This window comes from Dermochelys coriacea, chromosome 17, assembly GCF_009764565.3.
Source record: "Dermochelys coriacea isolate rDerCor1 chromosome 17, rDerCor1.pri.v4, whole genome shotgun sequence".
NCBI classification, from domain to species: Eukaryota; Metazoa; Chordata; order Testudines; family Dermochelyidae; genus Dermochelys; species Dermochelys coriacea.
The window spans coordinates 4,394,558-4,417,463 of NC_050084.1; the positions used below are offsets into that span (position 1 = coordinate 4,394,558).

A 22,906-nucleotide genomic window follows, 5' to 3' on the forward strand; every position below is an offset into this window, starting at 1 on the left:
CATTCTACCATGAGCTCTGGCAGGAGCAGTCCTTTGACACCCCAGCCAGTGTTTCCTTTGTGGTCTCAAGTTCATCACAGCTTCAGCTTAGAACAACTGCCAAGTCCTTTCAGCCCTCCCCCAAGGATTGGGGTCCTCCATGGATCAGGAGACTTGTCCATTTGCTGGATCAGGAGGAAAGCCCTGAGCCAGTTTAAAACTAGGCTATTTATCCAAAAAGCCTTTTTTTGTCTGTTAGTCCCCAGACAATCTAGTTTGAACTAGTATATGTACACCTCTCCGGGGTGGTTTCAAAGGGCTGATAACAAAGGAAGTACATTAGCCTCCCCCTCCAACTAGAGAACGCTGCCACAATCACACATGCACAATTGCATTTTTAATACAATAGTCCCCTAAAAGGATTAACCACTCTACTTCAATAAGGTTTAACTTCATTCAATAAAATTCATTTAGGATATTACAGGTTGTCGGTGTGTCACAACTATAGCTAGGTCAGGCCCCGAGGCCCAGATCCTCAAAGGTATGTAGGCATCTAACTCCCACTGAGCCTCTTGGCCTAGGAGCCATGCAGCATTAAGAGCCAGATCCTAAGCATAGTCTGTTCAAATGAAGTGGATGGGAGATGAACGTACTCAGCAGCTTTCAGAATCAGGCCCTGACCCTTGAGTTTCTGACTTTCATTGCTAACAACAGGTTTTGAGAGTGCTACCTTGGCAAGATGGGAGAGTCAGCACCATGTAAAATTGAAACTAAACAAAGCCAGAGTGCAGCCAAAGATCTGTGAGCAGTGGAGTTAGAAACTAACGAGTAGTCGAGCTTGTTGGCCAAAGAACGCCACACAGGGAAGTTTGCATTTGTCTGCACTGGTGAGGAGTATCATCCAGCAGGGAATTATAACAGGAGGTCCAGACTCCATGGACTACTCATCATGGTGGTTTAGCCTTATAGACAGATGTGTTGTTTTTTTTCCCCCCCATCTCAAATCCTAGTGCTTACAACCTGGTTCTGATGCTTGTGTTTTCACCCTTTCTGAGGAGGACGCAGTAGTGTGGCCTAGTGGAACGGGCACCATACAAGGAATCATAAGAATTGGGATCTCTGCTGGAGTCCAACTCACAAGTGCTCTGCTGTGCTACATGAAATCAGGATTTAAGACAGAAATAATTATGTGAAGAAATATGTAATCTAGACAAACAGATTTTCATTAGCGCTGTGAGGTGGTGGGCCAGCCTGAGCATTCTAGCACCAGGAGAAATAATGGACTTTTGATAAATGAAGGCTCATTATAAGGAAAATGTGTCTTTTATTATCAAGAGTGCTCTGAATACAGCACTGGGAGACAGGAGTTCAATTCCCAGTTCTATCCGTAATTCCCAACCTGGGGCAACTCACTTCACCTTTCAAGTTTAGTAATGATAACATCTCAGAGGGTCTGATCCTGTTCCCCGTGGGAGTCTTTCCGGCCACTCCAAATTCTAACACCAAAGCAAGGGCACTGCTAAGTAAAGGTTTGTCTTTTTCCTGGTATGTGACCTTCACACAATACCAGAAATCCCACCTGGTGCCCCCAGCACAGCATCTCACCCCCTCCTCTAATGCTGCCAGCCCACTGCCCCCTCCTGCTCCTCCAGTGCTGCCAACCCACTGCCCCCTCCTGCTCCTCCAGTGCTGCCAGCCCACTGCTCCCAGTGCTCCCTCCTCCTCCTCCTCCAGTGCTGCCAACCCACTGCCCCCTCCTGCTCCTCCAGTGCTACCAGCCCCCTGCTCCCAGTGCTCCCTCCTCCTCCAGTGCTGCCAGCCCCCTGCCCCCCACTCCCGTGCTGCCTGCCCCTCCCCCTCTCCAGTGCTTGCACTGCCACCTAGTGCCCCATCCCCCTCACTGCCCTTCCCGCTCCTCGTCACTCGCGACCCCAGCCCCGCCCCCAGGCCAGGCTGCCCCGCCCCCGAGCCGGGCGCCAGCCTGCGGGGCGGCCGCTGGTTGGCCAGAGTCCTCCTGCGTCCCGGCGTCCCGCCGTTCCCGGAAGCGGCGCGGGGCAGGCCGGGATGGAGGAGGACGAGCTGGAGTGTGTGGCGGAGCTGGAGGCCGTGCTGCTGCTGGCCCCTGAGGTGCAGCTGGCCATAGAGCAGGTGAGGGCCGGGCCGGGGCTGAGCGGTGCTGGGGGGGCGGGGCAGGGACGCTCTCCCCTGGGGGGGCTGGTGGGGGGCGGGGCAGGGACGCTCTCCCCTGGGGGGGGACACAGGAATGCTCTCCCCTGGGGGGGGGCAGGGTTGCTCTTCTCTGGGATGGGGGCTGAGATTCTGGTGGAATCTTAGATTAATTTATCATCATTCAGGTAGCATTAACTTTCCTAGGAAATAAAGGTCTGTCCATGCCTCAGCCTTTCCCCCCTGTTGCTTCAGGCCTGGTCTGTGGAGGGAGCCAACCTGCGTGTGGTTTTTATCAACCATTATAGGCTTAAGTAAACCACAAAAGAATCCCCTGGCTGATTTGGATCTTGGAGAGATTTCGTCCTGTCCAACCCTTTCAAAGGAGGCCATTGGTTTGCAGAGGCATGCTTCAGGGCAGTCACAACCCTTTTCAATGAGCAGCCCACACATACCCTCCTGGAGCCAGAGTCCTCAGATGTACCTTAAAATTCTTTGTGCTCCAAAGGAGATGCAATGGGATTAGCAACAGCCTGCGGTGAAATCCTGGCCCTGTTGGAAGCAATGGCAAAATTCACATTGACTTCTCTTGGGCCAGGATTTCACCCTTTGTGTCTGAACAGCAACCTGTCGTAGGTGAAAACCTAGAGGCAGGGAATGGGAGCTGCCTCACAACACATCAGTCAGATGACCCTCTTGGGTGTTAAAGTTAACAAGTTAAGTTGCAGACTTTCTTTGAATGAGCTAGAGGGGATGATGGAGACTGATGCAGCTGCAGGGATGCACAGCACCCAACAATAAGGAAGGCAGCAGCATTTCTTTGTCATTGTTCTTGTGGGTGTCATTTATTCTGTGAGGTTAATGGTTTTTTTTGTTTTTTTTTTAAAGCAATATCCCTGACACTTTGGGATTTTTTCATGGGATGGGTGGAAGAGGGGAACTTGATTCTGAACAGTTGAACCATTTTCACTGAGAACCTTGAGAGTAGCTAAATTAATCCTGAGGTCTAATGGAAACTGGAACTTGGCTGTAATAATAATACTTTGCATTTCATAGATTCATAAATGCTAAGGCCAGAAGGGATCATTATAATCATCTAGTCCGATTTCCTGCATGACACAGACTAAAGAACCTCATCCAATATTCTCTGAGTTTTAGCATATCTTTTAGAACAATAGCCAGTCTGGAGGATCCACCATGTCTCTGAGTTGTTTCAATGGATAATTATTCTCACTGGTTTAAAAAAAAAAAATTGCACCTTACTTTTGAATTTGACTCACTTTAGTTTCCAACTACTGGGTCTCATTGTGCCTTTTTCTGCTAGTGACACTTTAAAGGGACTTAAAGTGCTTGCAAGGACTGAGTTAAAGGAACAGTATTAGTTCAAACTTGGGCCCACATTTAATTATTATTATTATTATTATTATTATTATTATTTTTATTTTTAAAAAAAGCTCTAAGGCCAATGGCAACGTTCTTATAAATTATAAAAAGCAGTGAAAACGGTTGTTTTAAAACAAATATTTTGCTCCACTGTTGGATATTCAATCAACTACAGCACTAAGAACATGAGAATGAAATTGGCTGTAAACAAAGGTGCTACTGACTGTCAGTGGCCAAGCTGAGAGTAATGGAAAAAGTTAGCATCCCAGGTAAATAAACTTGTTTGTTGCATATGATTTTAAAGTTGAAGACTTCAGGTCTTGCCTGTGATATATCATAATCCATATAAAGAAAAGGAGTACCCGTGGCACCTTAGAGACTAACAAATTTATTAGAGCATAAGCTTTCGTGAGCTACAGCTCACTTCATCGGATGCATTTGGTGGAAAAAGTTTTTCCACCAAATGCATCCGATGAAGTGAGCTGTAGCTCACGAAAGCTTATGCTCTAATAAATTTGTTAGTCTCTAAGGTGCCACGGGTACTCCTTTTCTTTTTGCGAATACAGACTAACACGGCTGCTACTCTGAAACCTGTCATAATCCATATGTTAGAGATAGAGAGCCTCCTAGACACCACAAAACAGTAGGCCATTAATCTTAGTGAGAGCTTTAATTCCTTCAGGGTGGTGAGATTTCTTTCCTTTTCCTCACAAAAACATTTTAAATTCTATATGGAGAGTTAAGATGGGGAGTTTTATATGGAGATTGACTTTGGTCTAATGTCTGGGATCAAATCTGTTCAGCGTAATCACAACATAAGCAAAATTTCCCACTGCTTTGGGCCAATAAAAATTGTTTAGGGAACTAGACAAAGCTTGTAACATTTTTGTTAAACTGTGCGTATGTAAATCTCCACTTTTGCTATAACCATAATTTTTTTTACATGTTGCTATAGTCAAATGTTCTAACAGGGAGACTTTGCCAATCTACTGATGGGGGAATTCTGCACAAAAATATTAAATTCTGTGCCAAAAATTAAAAATTATGCACACAATATTTTAAATTTCTGCAAAATTTTCCACATTTTATTTGTTAAAATAATGCAATATAATCATGCCAGTTTCAATTATTTTGGCAGTTTATTTAAACTACAATACAATGGATGGAGAATGGGAGTGGGGAGCATTGAAGAAATCCCCAAACCTCCTTGCCTAATAGTTTTGACCCTTTATTTCTAGTTATTAGTCAACAAATATATGCAGCCATATGCTTAGTGTTACATCATAGGCAACTAAACAGTAAGTGGGGCTTGGAAATCAAACTCACAATTTATATTGGCTACTGACCATCTCCAGAAAGGTAATACCAAACAGTTCATGGAGCATATTTTGACAGGAATTTTCAGTCCAAAAATTTAGACCATTTCTAATCACTAAAGCACCATAGGCATTTATAAGGCCATATGTTCCTTTATGCCACTCTTACAATGTAAAAGAGCCTTAAAACTTTTACACCTGTTTTATACTCCTGGGGGAGTTCACAAAGACAATGGGGACAATTCACTAAGCAGGCAGGTTGCTACATTCTGCTCTGCCCCATGCCTACCTCCCCATAAACGACCCAAAGCCCTCCTCTCCACACCAAGTGTGCCGCAATAGCAAGCAAGCGGGACAGAGTGCCTCTCTCTCTCTTACATGCATGACTGCTCAGCCTTCCTTCCCCGTCCTAGTGATGATTTATGTCTCTATCTGCTGCTCTGTGTGCCTGAACCAACCTGCCTGCACTGCCGGGGAGAGGCTCATGACGGCTCTTGTGGGCTTTCCTTTGCTTCCCTGTCAGAAGGCATTTTTCTGTGGGGAAGCAAAGAAATCTGTGAGGGACATGAGTTCTGCGCATGCACAGTGATGCAGAATTCCCCCAGGAGTAATATCCAGAACAGTTTATGGTCCAAGGAACCTTTCTTGAGGTAGAAAGGTTCACAAAGCGAGTGACTGTCCAGGAGTGTTTTGAAGAAGGCAAAGGGAAAAGGGGTTTAGCAAATATTAATTACAAGACTGTGCTGGGTGTGGGGGATTGCATGAAAGGAGGCACAGAACCGGGAATGAACAAAGGATGGTCTTATGGTTAAAGATGAGGTTCAGAAATCTGAGTTCAAGTCCCAGCTCTACAACAGGTGGATGAGGGGTAGGGAAGATGCTGGATTCATTAGTTAATGCATTAATTGTAATGTTAGGCTTGATGGTTCAAGTAGTCTCCTCCAGCACTACCCCTGCATCTTAGTGAGCGAGCCACACAGGTTTTTCTGATGCTGTGTCTTGTAAATAAAAAGTTTGATTTGCTGATTTAAAAAAAAAAATCAGTGTAAACTTCAAAAGATCAATATAAAATAATGATTTTTAGCTCCCCGAGGATTTTTTATACCAGGCGACATTAGCTGTAAAGGCTGATATGAATCAGCAGAGGAGGCCAGCTGTCAGGGATAGCGACGGAGATTTGACCATTCTGCTGCACTAGAGAATATGGCAGTGAAGTAACATATTCATCTTTCCTGCAGCTTTTCTGTAGTGGTTGAGGAAGCTTGACCCAGGCTGCTTCCCCTTCTCTACTGTATTATGACCTCCTGGAAATTTAGTTCTCCTTTTCTCCCCCCCCACCATTACCCTTATTACAAGTCGGAGATGCTATTACTTTTTTCATAAATATTGTCTTAGTTTTATGTGGTGCCTTTCCATCACCTCTCCACCTGGTTGTCCTGTAGTACCTTGCTGGTCTAGTGTTTAGGGGCACTCAATTCGATTTCACTGCTCTGTTCATTTGTGCCCCTGCAATGTTGCCAAAGTTCACACTCAGCTTACAGTCCTGTTAGCTTTTCTCTTTAAATGCTCGGTCAAATATGCTTAGATGTGTGTTTGCTCAGTTACGTGTCCAACCATAATCCCCTCCCCGCATCCTGAATACGATGGACATGTTTAAATCTCCTGGAATCCATGACTCTCCTTACAGCCATTGCCAAGCTTCGTCTTTCATAAGAACTGTGGGCACTGTCGCTGCTTGTCCTCGAGAAACAGCAGACGGTAACAAGACAAACAGGTAGTCATCAAACTGCAGTTGCCAGCTAGAGCAGGAGTCTGAGACAAACTGAGCCAATAGTCTTGCCAAAAAACTAAACAAAACTATCGCCATTGATCTGTTGTGCTATCTCTAAGTGTTGCCCAGTAGAAGATCAGGGAGTCAAGCCACCTGGCTTTTCTGTTCCTGATTTTGCCACTGATTTGCTGTGTGATATTGGAGAAAATCATTTAATCTTTCTGTGCCTCAGTTTCTAGAGTGCCCCAAATTCCTCAGCTGAAAGGAGGATAAATACCATATTAATAGTAGTGAGGCCCTCTAAGTTACAATCCTTTCAGAGATACTAGATTTTCCCTTTGAAAAAAGCACATCATATTTAAATACTCCATGTGCTAAGGTAGCAAAAAGTTTGAATTGAAGGTTTTGTGTAGGATTTTCTTTGGCCTAATGCAGCTGCCTCTCGCCAGCTTGGAATGACTAGAATGACGCACACGGGTGACACTGCACAATGGCTGATGTGATTTACTGTATGTCCAGGATGTGATTTAGACTGGGGAGGGAGGGATTGATGGCTGCATGGCACTGAACAAACATGGTAACTGGGAAGGTAATGCATCATATTTTAGTTTATGATGGAGGAAAAATAATTTAACAACCTTACTTGGATCATTTGAGCACCCCCGAAGATGGATTAGAAAGAGTTGCTGCTCTTTTCTCCTTTGCTCAGATAACTAGATCATTTAACAGATTGACCCTCTCTCTCTTTTCCATGTTTGCATGGTGAAATCTAGGTCTCCAGGGATCTGGTTTGACCATTTCTTAATTTATCATATTTTATATTACAAGTTTGTGGAAGAAAAAGTCTCCATCTCTCACCAGATGGCCCTACCCAAGAGAAGGGCATGGTCTCAGCGTGAGCTTTTAATTTCCAGGCAATGATGAAAACATCAACATTGTTTTAGATACATAATTAATAGTTTCTGTTGCTTGGGAATTTGTAGCACATGATTGATTGTGCTGGTACTGAATCTCAGAATGTGCATATATATTACATCTGTGTTTACCCAGTCTGATAAATGCAGGAATTTTAATAGCACAAAGACCTCCAGGGGTGTAGTCACAAAAACTATTTATTCTCCATTGAATTAAGGCCTGACTACTCTCCTTGCAGACCAGTCAGGACCATGCTGTTAAACATAATCCCATGTCTGTGTTTTAGTTATTAAAATAACAGATATAGTTTAAAGTTACAGATGATCAAGCTGATATTTTGTTTCTTTCCCCACTCTCTAGGTGTTTCCCAGCCAAGATCCACTGGATAGGGCAGACTTCAATGCTGTGGAGTATATTAATACTCTCTTTCCAACTGAGCAAGTAAGTCAAATGCTTGGGGCTCTGCTGTCCCATGAGCCATGGGGTAATCTTAATGGTGACTCAGTGTGTAAATCCCCCTACATGTCCATAGGAAGACAGATTTAAAAATATACCCAGGGCTTCTTTCTAAAGAGCAGCAAAATTATGACTTTCAGTGGCAATTACTTCTTAAACTCAAACCTAGTGAAATAGAATGACAGTCTCTCAATGTGGTAGCTGCAGTTTCAAATATAATGAAAATTCCATTTTTGTCTCTAGAAAGAAACAGTTTCGTGATGCAAGGGTCTATCTGTTTTTGCAGTTGAATTTCGGATCCTGCTGGATCAATATACTGGGAGGCCCCAAGGATTCTAGCCACACCAGGGATGTTTTGAACGTGAAGTGTCAGAAAGTACAGTCACAATCAGACCAGATTTTAAAACCATTGTTTCCTTTCAGGGATAAGGAATGGAGATCTAGTGGGGTCAAATCCTTCCCTAGTTCCAACCCACAAATTAGGCTTGGCTTGGGGTTGGGAGATCTATTGGGATGGGGAAGTCCCTTTTGCAGCATAACAGACCTTGGTTGAGCTCCTGAAAACTTGCTGGAACTTCCTAGATTCTGCTGCGTTTGGGTCGACTGCCGCAGCAGACCAAGCAGTAGGATTTTTCCTTTTAGCTGCTTCTGTTCAACTTGTTCTGCTTGGTTTGCTCACGCCCAGATACCAGTCAGTCATCCTTCATTGCCGAGTATCCGTGGATCTCAGCATTCGGGACCCATTGCATTCCTCTGGGAGTTGCTGAAGTTAAAAGTACTGTACGGTTGAACGCTACCATACTTTGATTCTATTTGCTCTTTGACTGCGTTATTCACTAGAGGTCACCATCACCTTTCCCTTTAACTGCTTCCTCTGAGGGAGGATTCGTACAATTGCAAAGAGAAATTGTAGTTGTACTCAGCGTGTTTATGCATGTGCAGGGGCAAGTTGAAGAGTCATTGTAGTCTGTAGATCTGGCTTCTGTTTCAAGCTCAGTCACTGACCTCGATGCGACCTGAGGAAGTCGCCAAATTACTTGGTGCCTCAATTTCCCTGTCTATAAAAGGGGGATAGTGCAATGAAAGGAAATGCCAAGTGTTATTCAAAAGGAGGTTTGATTCTGCGATTTGCGTTTATGTACTGAAAAAACATTTTTCTTTTGAAAAATTGTTTTTTATCTTGCAGTCTTTGGCAAACATTGATGAAGTTGTGAACAAAATCAGACTGAAAATAAGGTAAGTAGCGCTCTGTTTCCTTTCATTGTCACATAGATGGGAAATGGTCATTAGACTTAATATATTTCCATTAAAGATCAATCTGTGCACTGCTGCTGGTTCTAACTCATTTTATTTGAAGCTAGGTAGTTTTATGCTTGAAACTTAGATATCTTTGAAGAAAGAGTTGGGCAGAGGTTTAAAAAAAGAAAATATTTCTAGTACATTTTTATAATTTAATTACATTTTACATTCAACTCTTTCCTATAATGTGTGCCACTCAAATAACAGCGCTCTAACACAGTGTTTCTCAACCTCACAAAAGACAACTGGGGGAATCGTGGGGCACTGAAAAATGTGTTACAATTCTAAAGCAAAGAAAAACAAAACTCCCAGAATAACTTTGGTGGCCAAAACCTTCTATGTTAGTGAGATCAAATGTCATAGCTGCAGTAATAGTTGTAGTGCATAGGCTTTATTGTTGTCATTCTTATGTTTGCTATAAATGTAAGAATAAAAAATGAGGAGGTTGTGAAATTTTTTTTACTTAGAAGAAAGGATTGTCTGCCTGAAAGCAGTGCTCTAGTGCAGGAGAACCAGAAAGGGAAACTGCCCAGTCTGATAACATTGGCCAACTGGTGTGAAATGCAAAAAGTGAATTGGATTTTGAAAATAATTTTCATATTTTGACAATATTCAGTGTTGCTAATATTCAAGCGATATCAGGTATTTATAAAAATGTCAGTTTTATGTTGTCAGCACCATTTAAAAACAAACCAATCCAGGTACAATTTTTTTTTTCTGTGCACTGGTTTTCACAAACTATCTGTACCTTATGCTGACATTGTCTGCTTTTCCCTAAAGGAGGCTGGATGACAATATTCGAACAGTAGTGAGGGGACAGACAAACGTGGGACAGGATGGCAGACAGGTACTTTGTGTCTTTTATATCACATAAAATCCCAAGGCTCTCTTCTCCCTCAGCTATGGCATGCAGAAGTCTCATAGATGCGTGGACTTTAAGGTCAAAAGGGACCATCATGGTCATAGTCATTAGACCTCCTGCACACTGAAGGCCACAGAACCTCATGCACCCATTCCTGTAATAGACCCCTAACCTCCTCAAATCAGGGCTTAAAGACTTCAAGTTACAGCAAATCCACAATTTACCCTTGTTTAAACCTGCAAGTGACTCATGCCCCATGCTACAGAGGAAGATGGAAAACCCCCCAGGGTCTCTGCCAATCTGAGCCTGGGGGGAAATTCTTTCCCGACCCCAAATATGGCGCTCAGTTAGACCCTGAGCATGTGGGCAAGACCTGGGAAAAGATTCTCTGTAGTAACTTGTAGCCCTCCCCCATCTAGTGTCCCATTGTAGAGATGCTACTAACATCTTGCACACACATATGTAACACTGTATATACCACGGAGAATGAATACACTAAGTCATATTGAAGAGTCGCTTACAGGACAGCTGTTATTACTATCTTCTGATTAGCTTATGGATGGAGGCAAGAGAAATTGAGTGTAACGAAATCAAAACAAACATGATGCCTGCAGTTGTCAGTCTTTGAAGTTTATTCCAGAGGTATAAGAGTAAAGCAGATAAAAACAGGCCCGCTGTTAAGTGGGAGTGGATAGCTCAGGGGATTGGTACTAGGATATGAAGCCTTTTAACCAGGTCACTTGTGGAATGTCCCAGGTCATTACTGTCTGATTGAGTGGCCTCCATGAAATGAGATGGCAGGTTTCAGTTATTCCCTATTTGACAAGTGTCCATACCTCAATACCCAGAACTTAATAGCAAGACCCAGGATATAGTAGCCATGAAGACTGAAATACCGTCTTACCCGTTGATGTGATTCAACGTTGAGGCAGCTAGCAATGTTGCTGCATGTCCTGTACCTGTTTTATGGGTAAACAGGGAGCTTCCATATCAGTTTGCCATTCCCAATAGACTGATCTTCTATTTTATAGTCACAAATAAAAGAACCTACACAAGTAGGTCTTATGAACTGTGGACTGAGCCCAGAGCTAGGAGCCAAGGACTTCTTGAGTTCTCATCCTTTTTCCGCTACTGATTCTTGCTGTGGTTTAAGTAAATTATTTAACCTCTCTTTGCTTCCATATTAGTGTCTGGAAAATGGTGGTTGTTTACCTATCACAGGAGGACTGTTTAACATTGGTATGGTTCCCTGAGCACTAAATATTACTGAGTCTGGGACAGATATCATTGTGGAGACTGGAGACTATTCCTAGTATAAGAGAAAATGTGAAAGACAGCCTGGGTCAGGAGTGAAGTGGGGGGCCAGCAGAGTGGTTAGGAGAAGGATGTCGGAAGAAATGAGGTCAGAAATACACGTGGAAGGGGAATTGTGAGGCTGAGGAAAAGCCAGTGCAGCAGATAGAGAAGAGGGTTGAAACACACTCAGGGTGACAAAAGTGAGGCAGATGGTTTTGGCAGCTGCTTCTCGGACAGACTGAAGGGTGGAGGGCTGATTGGGAAAACACAGAGAAGAGGAGGAGAGTGTAGTCAAGGAGAGAAATGATTAGAGCATGGTCTAGGGCTTTGGCAGGTCCAGAGGCTGAATTTGACAAGGGACACAAAATAAAAGGAGCTGTTCCTACATGATGACAAAAGGCCACAGCTCAGCAGTGTATGTCGGTGCTGAGCATCAATGGAAATGTTGGCTGTGGAATCCAGTGTAGAGAAACCTCTTGCAAGAACCGCTGGATAGAACTTTAGGAGGCTGCTTGGGTTTACCAGGGGAAATGACGACTTGTTGAGTGAGTTTCCTAGGCTGTTGGCGGATGTGTACTATGGAGGTCCAGCACCCTCCATGTAAAGCTCTGCCTTGTATGTCTTACATCCTTGAGTTCCTTAGAAGGTCACTGTACCATATTGAAACAGAGCAGGCCTTGGCCAGTACCCTGAGCAGGAGCACTTGAGGGGTAAATATGTTTGTGAAGCCCCTAGTTAGTTTGCCTGTTAAGGGACTAATTAAAATTCCATCAGAATAAAACCAAGGAATACTTGTATGTGTGTGGCATGTTTATGTAGAGCCTCTTTGAAGTAGCTTAGTGCAGTATTTAGGCATAAGCGTTTCCATGTTGAATCACTTTACTGCTGTTCAAGGTAATAGCACTTTATTTTACTGAACCTAACCAGAGTGTGTCATGTTAAAGGCAGGTACTCGTCTAGAAATGCAACTAAGCCTTTAATCCTTTCAAAGAGTTTGAAATATTGACACCAAGAAATTGATGAAAGTATTATTCTCTCTCAAGGATCTGGGTGTATTTTAAAGGATGTATGCTTTCCTCTCTGTCTCTACAACATATGTGTATATATGTGTGCACACACGTTTTATACATGGATTGCTGGAACAAAGCTGTGTCAATATTGGGAAGGGCAGACCTAGAAGTATAAAGTTTTCAGGAATGTCAGTAATTCCAGGCCTCAGATATTAGTAGGTCAAAGGGTACTTCAGTTGAGCAGGTCAGATTACAGAGAGAGAGAAAGTTGTGAATAGCATTTCAGTTAGAGATGGAATTTTGCATTCATCTCCCCAGAACCCAGACAGAAAGGAAACACAGAAGAAATAATTGCTATTCCTGGCCTCTCCATAGTTCTTTCTTTCTCAGTGGCTCAGGATGTAGGCGAATGGAGAGAGAGGCCCTTTCAGATAATGGCCTTGTTAATAGTTTGTGTGGGTGAAAATCTTGATCTTTAGCACTGGCTGTCTGTTCTTTTGCTGAAAGGAGTCTTTGTTTGACTAGTGCATGTTCAGTGGAAATATGGATGCTCAGAAATGTTAAGCGTTTATAGGGCAAGAGGCCCAGCTTTTCTCTCTTGGATGGAACAGAGGAAGAGTTTAATTTTCCAAAGTATTGTAAGAATTTGTTTCTAAGTACCAACAAATGAGGCACATCTAAGAAAAACAGATGCTCAGCTATGGAGAGAATCAATGCTGTTGTAAAGAGAGTGGAACTTAAAAAAAACAAAAACAGCAGCATGCTTCAGGAGCAAAAGCCATGCTGATCAGGAAGCCCTATTTATCCCCTTCTGCCTGGATCCTATGTTCTATATGTCATTTGAATTCTCCAACAATTGTATTTTTCCTGGCAGAAATTTCCCTGCCTGGTGATTCCGAGTGTCTTCTCATTCCTAATCACCCTTTTTTAGTTCATTTTGTCTTTTGGGTTTTGCTGGAAATTGATGCATGTGTAGAACTGGCAGCTACTGTGTAATTTTACTAATCTATCTCTTTCCTGCTGTGCCGCCTTCTCTCTTCTCCTAGAGACCAAGCCATAGCAAACCATTCTGTGCTGCTTATCTAGAGGAGAGTTTCCTTTCACCGGTGTGTTGTTTTTAATTTAAGGTGTGTGGCAGATGCTGTAAGCAGGTGACAACAGTCTACTCTGTGGAGCCGGGCTTGGTTTGTGCATGTTGGTGGAGGGATGTATAAATCTGTCAAAAACTTGCTTCGTTCCTGGATTGTGGATTTTTCTGCATGCGTGTTTGGAGAAAGCATTTAATACTTCGTGGGTTTACCCAGTCTGTAATGTTATGATTAGGGAGACAGAGGTGTGTCTGAGCACAGGCTAGAGAGTCAGGAAGTCGTGAGTTCTAATCCCATCTCTGAAACTGATTCGCTTTTTGGCCTTGAGCAATTTACCTAATCTCTCTGCATCAGTCTCCTCATCTCTGAAATGAGGATAATATCTGCCGTACTTCCTCTATACTTTTCTCTATCACATGGAACTGTCTTGCTTTTTTTTCCTCCAGAGGTGGTGTGGCACTCGAGTCCGATGATGTGCTTACACTCTGCATTTGACTCCTTTCTGAGTGTCGGACCTTTTAAATAAACATAAGAATTCAATAAGTAACATTTTAAAATAAAATTCTCTTTATGGTAAGACTCAGTCTCGTAAATAGATTCATAGATACTAAGGTCAGAAGGGACCATTCTGATCATCTAGTCCGACCTCCTGCACAACGCAGGCCACAGAATCTCACCCACCCACTCTTACGAAAAACCTCACCTATGTCTGAGCTATTGAAGTCCTCAAATCGTGGTTTAAAGACTTCAAGGAGCAGAGAATCCTCCCTCAAGTGACCCATGCCCCATGCTACAGAGGAAGGCGAAAAACCTCCAGGGCCTCTCCAATCTGCCCTGGAGGAAAATTCCTTTCCGACCCCAAATATGGCGATCAGCTAAACCCTGAGCATATGGGCAAGATTCACCAGCCAGATACTACAGAAAATTCTTTCTTGGGTAACACAGATCCCATCCATCTAATATCCTATCTCAGGGGATTAGGCCTATTTACCATGAATATTTAAAGATCAATTAATTACCAAAATCACTATCCCATCATACCATCTCCTCCATAAACTTATCAAGAGGAATCTTAAAGCCAGATAGATCTTTTGCCCCCACTGCTTCCCTTGGAAGGCTATTCCAAAACTTCACTCCTCTGATGGTTAGAAACCTTCGTCTAATTTCAAATCTAAACTTTCTGGTGGCCAGTTTATACCCATTTGTTCTTGTGTCCACATTGGTGCTAAGCATAAATAATTCCTCTCCCTCTCCTGTATTTATCCCTCTGATATATTTATAGAGAGCAATCGTATCTCCCCTCAACCTTCGACTTTAAGGTCAGAAGGGACCATCATGATCATCTAGTCTGACCTCCTGTCTGAGAGCATGAGAGGTCTGACCCAAATAAAAACTGTTGTAGCATTTTGACACTCTTTTGCAAAATGTTTTGCTTACTAAAGAGGAATTTGGCTGGCAGAGAGTTTGCAATTCACTAATCACGTTTGGTATTTTGAAGCCAAACATTAAAAATAGCTACAATCAGAACACTTAAACCTCAGATACCATGTCCCGGTTGTAATGATTTCATAACAGCTGAGATGGCCATCTTGAGTTTATTACACAGCATGCTAGAGTGGCTTTAAAGAAGCCATTCCCATCTCTTACCCATATAACAACACGTAGGTGACCAGAAGAAGCTGTTCAGGTCTGTCACGTCCACATAGAGGTAGCCAAGTGTCATATTTTTAGTGCCAGTTATAGTAACATGGGTTCTGATGCTGCCAGGGGCTGAGCAACTGCTGATTTCTGTGGGCCTGAAGGATACCTTGTAGAATTGAGGGTAAATCACTGTTTATAAAAACACCCTGGAAAGGCTTTGACCTTCTTCCCAAAGAAATATAAACCCCAATAGTGATGCTAAAACAACATGAAAGGTTTTATGAGCCAACAAAAGCCAGGAGGAGGTGCCAAGCGGCACCCTGCCCTGAAGGAGGCAGTTCACTGTGGTATGAGTTATTTATGTATGCTTGGGAGCAGGCAGAATTGTGGATATAGAAGTTTATTCTCCCCTCTGTTTTTATTAAGGGGAGTGACATGTGCATTGCTGGAGGGGAGAAGAATATTAAGAAATGTCACCCTTGTCTTTGCGTTTCCCATCTCTCTTCTGCATAACTTGGCTGCTGAATGAGGGAGCAGGAGTCTGGAGCCTTTCATTTGTAGGTGGCTGGTTCAGATCCTTTTTATTTCAGTGAGAGGGGCCAGTAAAGAGTTGAGCACAAGCAAAGTGGGGGTGCTTTTTTTTTACTTGCCAACTGCATCTTCCCCTTCTGTCCAGGAGGGGGGAGCACAAGGTTGCTTTTGAGACCAGGCTAGCATTTGGTTTTGCTCATCAGCTGGTGGAAAAGAGAGAGTCTGGGGAAGGTATGGTCTGTACAGTGTCTCAGATTTCTCACACGGGCTGCAGAAAGCACAGTTGCTCCCGATCGTGGGTCTTCGCCTACAGCAGGAGGGTGTGCTTGCAGTGCAACATCAGGCCTTGAGACAGAGTGAAACACAGGACCAGGAGCCAGGAAGTATGGAGTTCTAATCCCATGTCCAACGCTAACAGCCTCTGTGCTATAAGCAGGTCACTTAACCACTCGGTCTCAGTCTCCCCTTCTGTAGTATGGGGATAATACTACTGTACTTCCAGGGCCATTGCACACATTAATGAGTGTTTGTAAAGCAGATGAAAAATGCTGAATTTTACTGCCTTTTAAACGGAGTGCCCCAAATGTTTTATATTACCCAAAGGAAAAAAAAGTAGTAACATGGTTGAAAATAAGTGCTTTAAAATTAAAATGAATCAAATGTATCATCAAAAGAACCACTTAAACAGCTTTACAGGCTGGAATGCTCTATCTTCTCCATATAGTATAACATTTCCCAGTTCAAAGCCATCTGCATTTTTGAAATTTTGCCCTAGAATTTTCTCCAAATGCAAAGGCCTTTAAATAGTCTGGCTCATTTGGCTTCCCCTTTCTTGTGTGATATTTTTGTGACGTCTGTAGGCAATACCGTGAACTTCAAAAATTAATTTGCTAATTACCTCTTTATGGGGGAAAAACAACAGCCGTGGGTGGAACGTTCCATGGCAGGGTGAAACTTTCCTTGGGAGTCCCAGACAGCAACTATTTCTAATGCCTTGGGGGAGGCTGGGTATGCAGAAGCTGCTGTGGGTCAGTTGTAACAATATGTAGTTTGGGCTGTGCCTGAATTTTGTATCGAGCCAGTGCTGTACATCCCCCTTTAGAGTTTTCTCAGATCTGACATGGGAAAGGAGCTTACACTGCCCTTGCTAAAAAGCTAAGGTCCAGTGACTGCATACTTTCATATCTGCCCCAGGTTACGGTGTGGGTAATTCCCATTGCTTTTCCACTAAGCATTTAACATGTTGTTAGTACATTTCTAATTTGCTGCCTGTTAGTCCAGTTTATTACCAACGCTTCTAAATATGTGAGCTATAATTTGTCTGACAATCACTGACTTTTTTTATAATGTTCTTTTGGCCTGAGCTGCTTCACCCATTCCCTCAAATTCCCTTTCTGTAATTTATCCTCTGTGTTTTCAGACTATAATTTAACTCTTTTTTGTTCCATCTCTGCAGCCAGAACATTTGCAAGCGTGAGTTATTAAAGGACAGGCAACTTAAAATCTAGTCCATTTCAAAAATTACTTAGAATTAGTTTCATATCTAAGCTTCTCTGCCAATGTTTGTGGTTTTACTATTGAATTTCTCTATTTAAAATCCCCTCCCCCCCGTCCCCCCAACTTCCTGACCTTCACAAACAACAAGAGATACAAGGAAATGATTGAAACTGCTGAAACAGGTTGTCTTTTATAGGGAAAAAAAATCTTTCCTTCCCAATCTTTTGTTATAGTGATCATAGATTTTACTGTTACAACAGTAGATGAACGTTTTCAGATGGATGTGTGAATTTGTTTTTAAGTTGCTAGTGTTTTAAGTTGCTTTAAGAAAAACAAAACGTAATTTAACCTAGAGGATTTCCTAGCACAATGGGGCCCAGTCTAATTGGCTCTAGGTCCCAGTGCAATATAAACGTTAAATAATAAGAAAAAGGAAGTGGACATGTTCTGGACAGGGAACAACCTTGCTCATTTTTTGGCGGGTGAAGGTATTAGTTGGTAACTCAGTTGGCTTTGACTTGCTCCCAGATCTGTTTTTTTGACTCATAATATTGGAAATATGTTTTCCTTAACCATAGGAGTGCAGGAAAAAAATGGCAGCTGCTGGTGTTAATAAGAATGCAAGTAAATTCTTGCTGTCAAGTTTGCACCCAGCTCAGCAGTGGACTCTTTAATTAGCTGTCTGGTACTTTCATAAACAATGCTGCAGATAAAGATAAATGTGTAGAACCTTTGCCACTGGGGGAAGGTTAGCAATGCCTTCTCTTCCAAGCCATGTGCACAGTGTAGTATCTTGCTATGTTTAAGCCTGTGAAAGGAGGAAGATGGATGCATCTGGTGTAGAGAAATACCCACAGCTCTCTTGGGTTTGGCAAGGTCTTAGACTGGTGTGCATGGGATACTTAACCTCACTCAGCTATTTCAATCGAGATCAGGGAGGACCTTACAGAATGGATGCAGGGAGGAAGGGAATTGCATATGGAGATTGAGCAGAGGAAGTGAGAGGTGAAAATGATGCAGGTGCCACTAAGCCCTACTGCAGCCTAAGAATGGGGAGCGAGCCTGGAAGATGAGGATAAGGTCCCAATCTGGCAAAGCACTTAAGCCCATCTGTAATTTAAAGCATGTGAGTAACCCACTGAAGACAGTTTTGCATAGGCTAGTTGTGCCCTCAGTCTTGCTTCCTGCCACCTAGCCATTGTCCGATGCTTGTTCCCTCCTCCCTTAAGCTTGGTCCAGCAAAACACTGAAGTGTGTGAATAGTTGTTTTGAAGTCCGTGAGATGGCTAATATGCTTAAAGTCACAAATATGCCTAAGTGCTGGGCTTTGGACAACAATTGCCAGGCAGGTAGACAGCTAAATTGGGTGTACAGCTAGACTAGGCAACAACGTGCTCAAGTTACTGTCACTTCATCCTCTCTACCTCCCAGTGCCCACCCATTTATTTGTTTCACCCACGTGTTGTCTTGTGTTTAAGAAAAGATTTTTGGCATTTTGGGATAGAGCCTATCTTTTTACTTAATGTTTTATGCAATGCCAAGCACAGTGGGGCTGTGATTCCTGATCAGGGCCTCTAGATGCTACCAGTATAGCAGGTTAGCTGGAACAAGCAGACTTTGAAGAGCCCTGTAAAATCATCCGCATGTTAGCAACAAATGTTTAATCCTGACATTTTAAATAATATATTTTGTAGGATTTTCTTTGGCAGAATCGCTTTAATATCTCCCATGCCTCTTATTTAGAACACTCTTCTATCATGAACCATTCAACATTCTTGTCTCCTGTTTTTCTCTACAGAAACCCTTATCCTGATTATTAGCAGGCAAAAGTGAATATTCCGGATTTTTGTGTGGAGTGTGTGTGGGTTGGGGTGGGGGGAATGTAGATTTAGGGAATGTCTTAAGCTCTGTGTGCAAGTTTAAAAAAAAAAACAACAAACCCACATTTCTTAAAACTCAATCCTTGTGATTAAAGTCACACAGAGTTCTTAAGCTTTTGTAGCCAATGAATAATAAACAGAAGTGAAGCTGCCAAAATAAAACAAACTTAAGATTCATTTAGACTCATTTAGCAAGTTACAGCAGTTGGATGGTCTGTCTTCCAAGCTGCAGGAACACAGTAAGCCTTTCTAGTCTAAAACACACTTATTGAAAAGGGTTTTAGGCAAATGACATGCCAAGAAGAAATACTGTTGTTTGTTATCCTTTTGGACATTGGCCATTAAAACTGGCATCTGCAACTACACAAGGAGGTCAAGCATAATTTTTGCCATGTGTGGCATAGCCAAGTTCAGAGGAGAAGCAAGTCGAAGCTTGACCTTTTCTTGTGCTTCAATATCATAAGTGGGTAAATGCAGTTTGTCACCATCCTGTAGCTCAGAGGTTCTCAACCAAGGGTGCACTGACCCTGAGGGGTACCTCCTGAAAGACCTCTGCGTCCATCAACTCATCTAGATATTTGCCTAGTTTTACAACAGGCTACATAAAAAGCACTAGCGAAGTCAGTACAAACTAAAATTTCATACAGACAATGACTTGTTTATGCTGCTTTATATACTATATTATACCGTAACGTGCGTTTATGCACTGTATGAAACATGCATGCATTTTATGTCATTTACTGATGCATGCAAACATGTTAATGAGGTTGATGTTGTCATGGTGCATATGTAGATGCGATGTAAAAATGGATAGATTTTTTTTAAAACGAGGAGCTGGAAGCAGTAGAAGTGGCGACAGTGAAATTGTAATTCACAGTCTCCCAGAATGACAAGGCTCACAAGTGGAAAAACGTGTTCAAGTATCACACTTGAAATGTAAGTTCAATATTTATATCCCAATCGCTTTATTTTTCACTACAAGGTAAAAATGAAAGTAAGCAATTTTTTTGTAATAGCATGCTGTGATGTACTTGTATTTTTATGTCTGATTTTTGTAAACAAGTAGGTTTTAATTGAGGTGAAACTTGGGGTATGCAAGAGTAATCAGTGTCCTGAAAGGGTACAGTATTCTGGAAAAGTTGAGAGCCACTGCTGTAGCTGTCCAGAGTGTGGCTCGGGTCATGTTTTGTGCTGGCAACAGGCAAACTTCATTCCCAGATGGACCCAAGCCCGGAGTAAGTTACAAAGCAAGATCTTGCTGGGTCAGAGCTGGTGCTTTTTGCCTCATGCCAACTGCATGAGAAGTCCACTCCAACAATAAAAATTTTGACAACAGGCAGGAGTTTGAAGCTTGGTTTTACTATGCAGTGCCACTGCCTCCCCCCCCATGGGGAAACGTTTATTCCAGCCATTATGTTCACATACCTGGAGCTGAAGATCCATCAGCATTTCCATTTATAAATCCCTATTTTCAGAGTTTGTAATGCAGCTGTACAATCTGTACAATCATAGGCCTCAACCCAAGAGTGGATTTATCTTACAAAATCTGAAGAGGATTATTTTGATCAGTTTTTGGACGTACACAATGAGCAAACCAAACATGGCTCTGATTGATCAAATGCGATTTGGTGGGAACGGCTGAAATGCTGAGTTCTCAAATGGAGTTTGCAGGCATATAATTGACAAGGGCCCTGCCCTAAGGAGTTTACAGGCTAACTAGGCAAATTTGATGCACAAGATTGCAGTTCAAATAGGGAGGTGCAGGCCATGTTGGAGTGGAGATCAGGTTTGTTGAATCTGGAGGAATAATGGAGGTCACAGAGTTCAAGAGATAAGGGCAGCTCTCTGGAGCATGGGGGTGGAACAAAATGAGGCATAGAATTGCATGTGGAAGGTGGAGACAAAAGGTGCAGTTAGAGAGGAACAGGAGCAGCATGGTGGGGTTAAAGACTCAACACGTATTCTAAAAAAAATTAGATCCAGAAGAGAGAATTGCAGCTTGTCTACACGGGGAATTTACCTGTACTATTATACAGGTATAGTTATACTGGTAAAACTCCTTGTCTGAAGACTTTTATTCCAGAATAGCATCTACGTGGGGGTGGTATAGTGGTAGAATTACAGTGGAATATTTAGACTAGCACAGTTACGCTGGCCATTTTCCCTGCGTAGACAAGCCCTCGTCCATAGCATGTTATCCCAGTGGCTCATGATATGTCTATGCAGAAAAAAAAATCCCTCTGCACTAATGAGCTTGAGCCTTGGTCAAGTGATTTGGGTTTGAGCTGCAGAGTGAAAAATAGCAGTGTAGATGCTCGGGCTGGAGCCTGGGCTCTGAGACCCTCCCTCCTTGCCAGGGCTCCAGTCTGTGCTGCTGTTTATAGCCTTGCAGAGTGAGCCCAAGTCAGGTGAACCAGGCTCTGAGGCTCTCTGCTGCAGGTGCATTTTGCTATGTAGACCTATCCTTGCTCTAGTAATCTGGAGGACTTTCCAGTCATTCAAGGCTAGGCTGTAATTTTACAAACAGCCCTGAGTAAGGCCTGGGGAGTAGCCACACCTAAGGAGCAATCGGGGAACCAGCTGTGGTTTTGAGTCACAATTCCTCCCCTGCTCCCTGAGAAAGGAGTAGGTCACTTTACCCCTTCGTGTGGAGCAGTTTACTCCCCATCGTGTGCCTGCCTGGCAAGTAGAGGGAGATGGAGCCGCGACTCCACTCTGCCTGCTGTCAGTGGGGAGCGGTGAGGGAGTAGCCGTTGCAGCCAGTCTCTGACCTGGGGGGCGAGTGGGGCGTTGCTCCCTTGTGCAGCTAAGTGTGGGCTGTGACTGTCTAGCCCTCATCGCATACTTACATGATGAAGCCATAATAGTCACTGTGCCCAAATACAGCGATGTTAAGGGCTATACCAGGAGCCTGAGGCACCTGTCTAATTGCTATAGCGATGGGCCACAATGTTTCAATCCCAAATCAATGCATGTCACTGTGGCTTGGTTTATGTGCGCGTAAGCAATACAGTGTTGCAGGTGAGTTCACAGTCTTGGGTAGCCATGCTTTACCACCCCTTTGACTCATCTCTGGCCCCCCAAGTCAGACGTAAGGAGTCATCGATGCTATAGGAAAGGACAGCTCTGAAAGGCTGTTGGGTAAATATGGGAGTAGAGGTGTTATACCTCATTATGTCACCCCACACAATATGGAAGATCGTCAGCTGTTTCAGATCTCATGTGCTTGTCGGTCCTGGTGTGCCTGTTTAACGCCCAGGCTAGACTTCTAACCACAACTGTGGATTTTTTTTGGGGGGGGGGGTACAATTTGAAGCTTGATTCATTATTAACATAGCTTTTAAAGCTGGTTTATTGAATAAAGTCCCCTGCATAGCCCTCTTTTTGGCTGAAAACTGGATTCTGTTTGCAGCAAAAGGACTGACGATAGAAACCCATGTTCTGTGCAGGTGAGATTGGAACTTAGTTGACTTTGCACATAAACTATAGAATTGTAGTAGCAATATAGCATTTTGTGTGTCCATAGCACCCTTCGCCTGAACAGGCTAGTTTGCTTTGCACCCTGTGAGATAAATAGGTACTAGCCCCAATTTCCAGATGGGGACGCTTCGGCATCGAGAGGACAAGTGGCTTTCAGAAGGTCTCTCACGCAGGCTGTAGATAGCAAGGACTAGAACCTGGGAATCCTGATTCTCAGTCCAATGCCTTACTCACAAGAGCATCCCTCCACCCATAGATTGACTGTGCAGGTTTTTGTGGGGTACAGCCAAATATCTCTCAAAGGGGCAGGGGAGAGAGTTAATATTTTGAAGTAGT

At 43.1% G+C, this 22,906-nt stretch overlaps 1 protein-coding gene across 4 annotated transcripts in view; it reads left to right on the plus strand.

Moving 5' to 3' along the window:
- Positions 1 to 1,892: 1,892 nt before the first annotated feature.
- The window catches only part of VPS53 (VPS53 subunit of GARP complex), a 90,140-nt gene continuing 69,126 nt past the window's right edge, over positions 1,893 to 22,906 (plus strand). For 2 of the 4 annotated variants that reach the window (XR_006276197.1, XM_043499349.1), the window contains exons 1-4: positions 1,974 to 2,127; positions 7,891 to 7,971; positions 9,173 to 9,222; positions 10,066 to 10,132. Coding sequence is in view for 2 of the 4 variants with exons in the window: in XM_043499349.1 (XP_043355284.1) it covers positions 2,044 to 2,127; positions 7,891 to 7,971; positions 9,173 to 9,222; positions 10,066 to 10,132 (282 nt within the window). In the remaining 2 variants the exon portion in view is untranslated. Of the gene's footprint in view, positions 2,128 to 7,890; positions 7,972 to 9,172; positions 9,223 to 10,065; positions 10,133 to 22,906 lie in introns of all 4 variants that reach the window. The other 2 variants (XR_005289315.2, XM_038375539.2) reach the window with 2 other exon arrangements.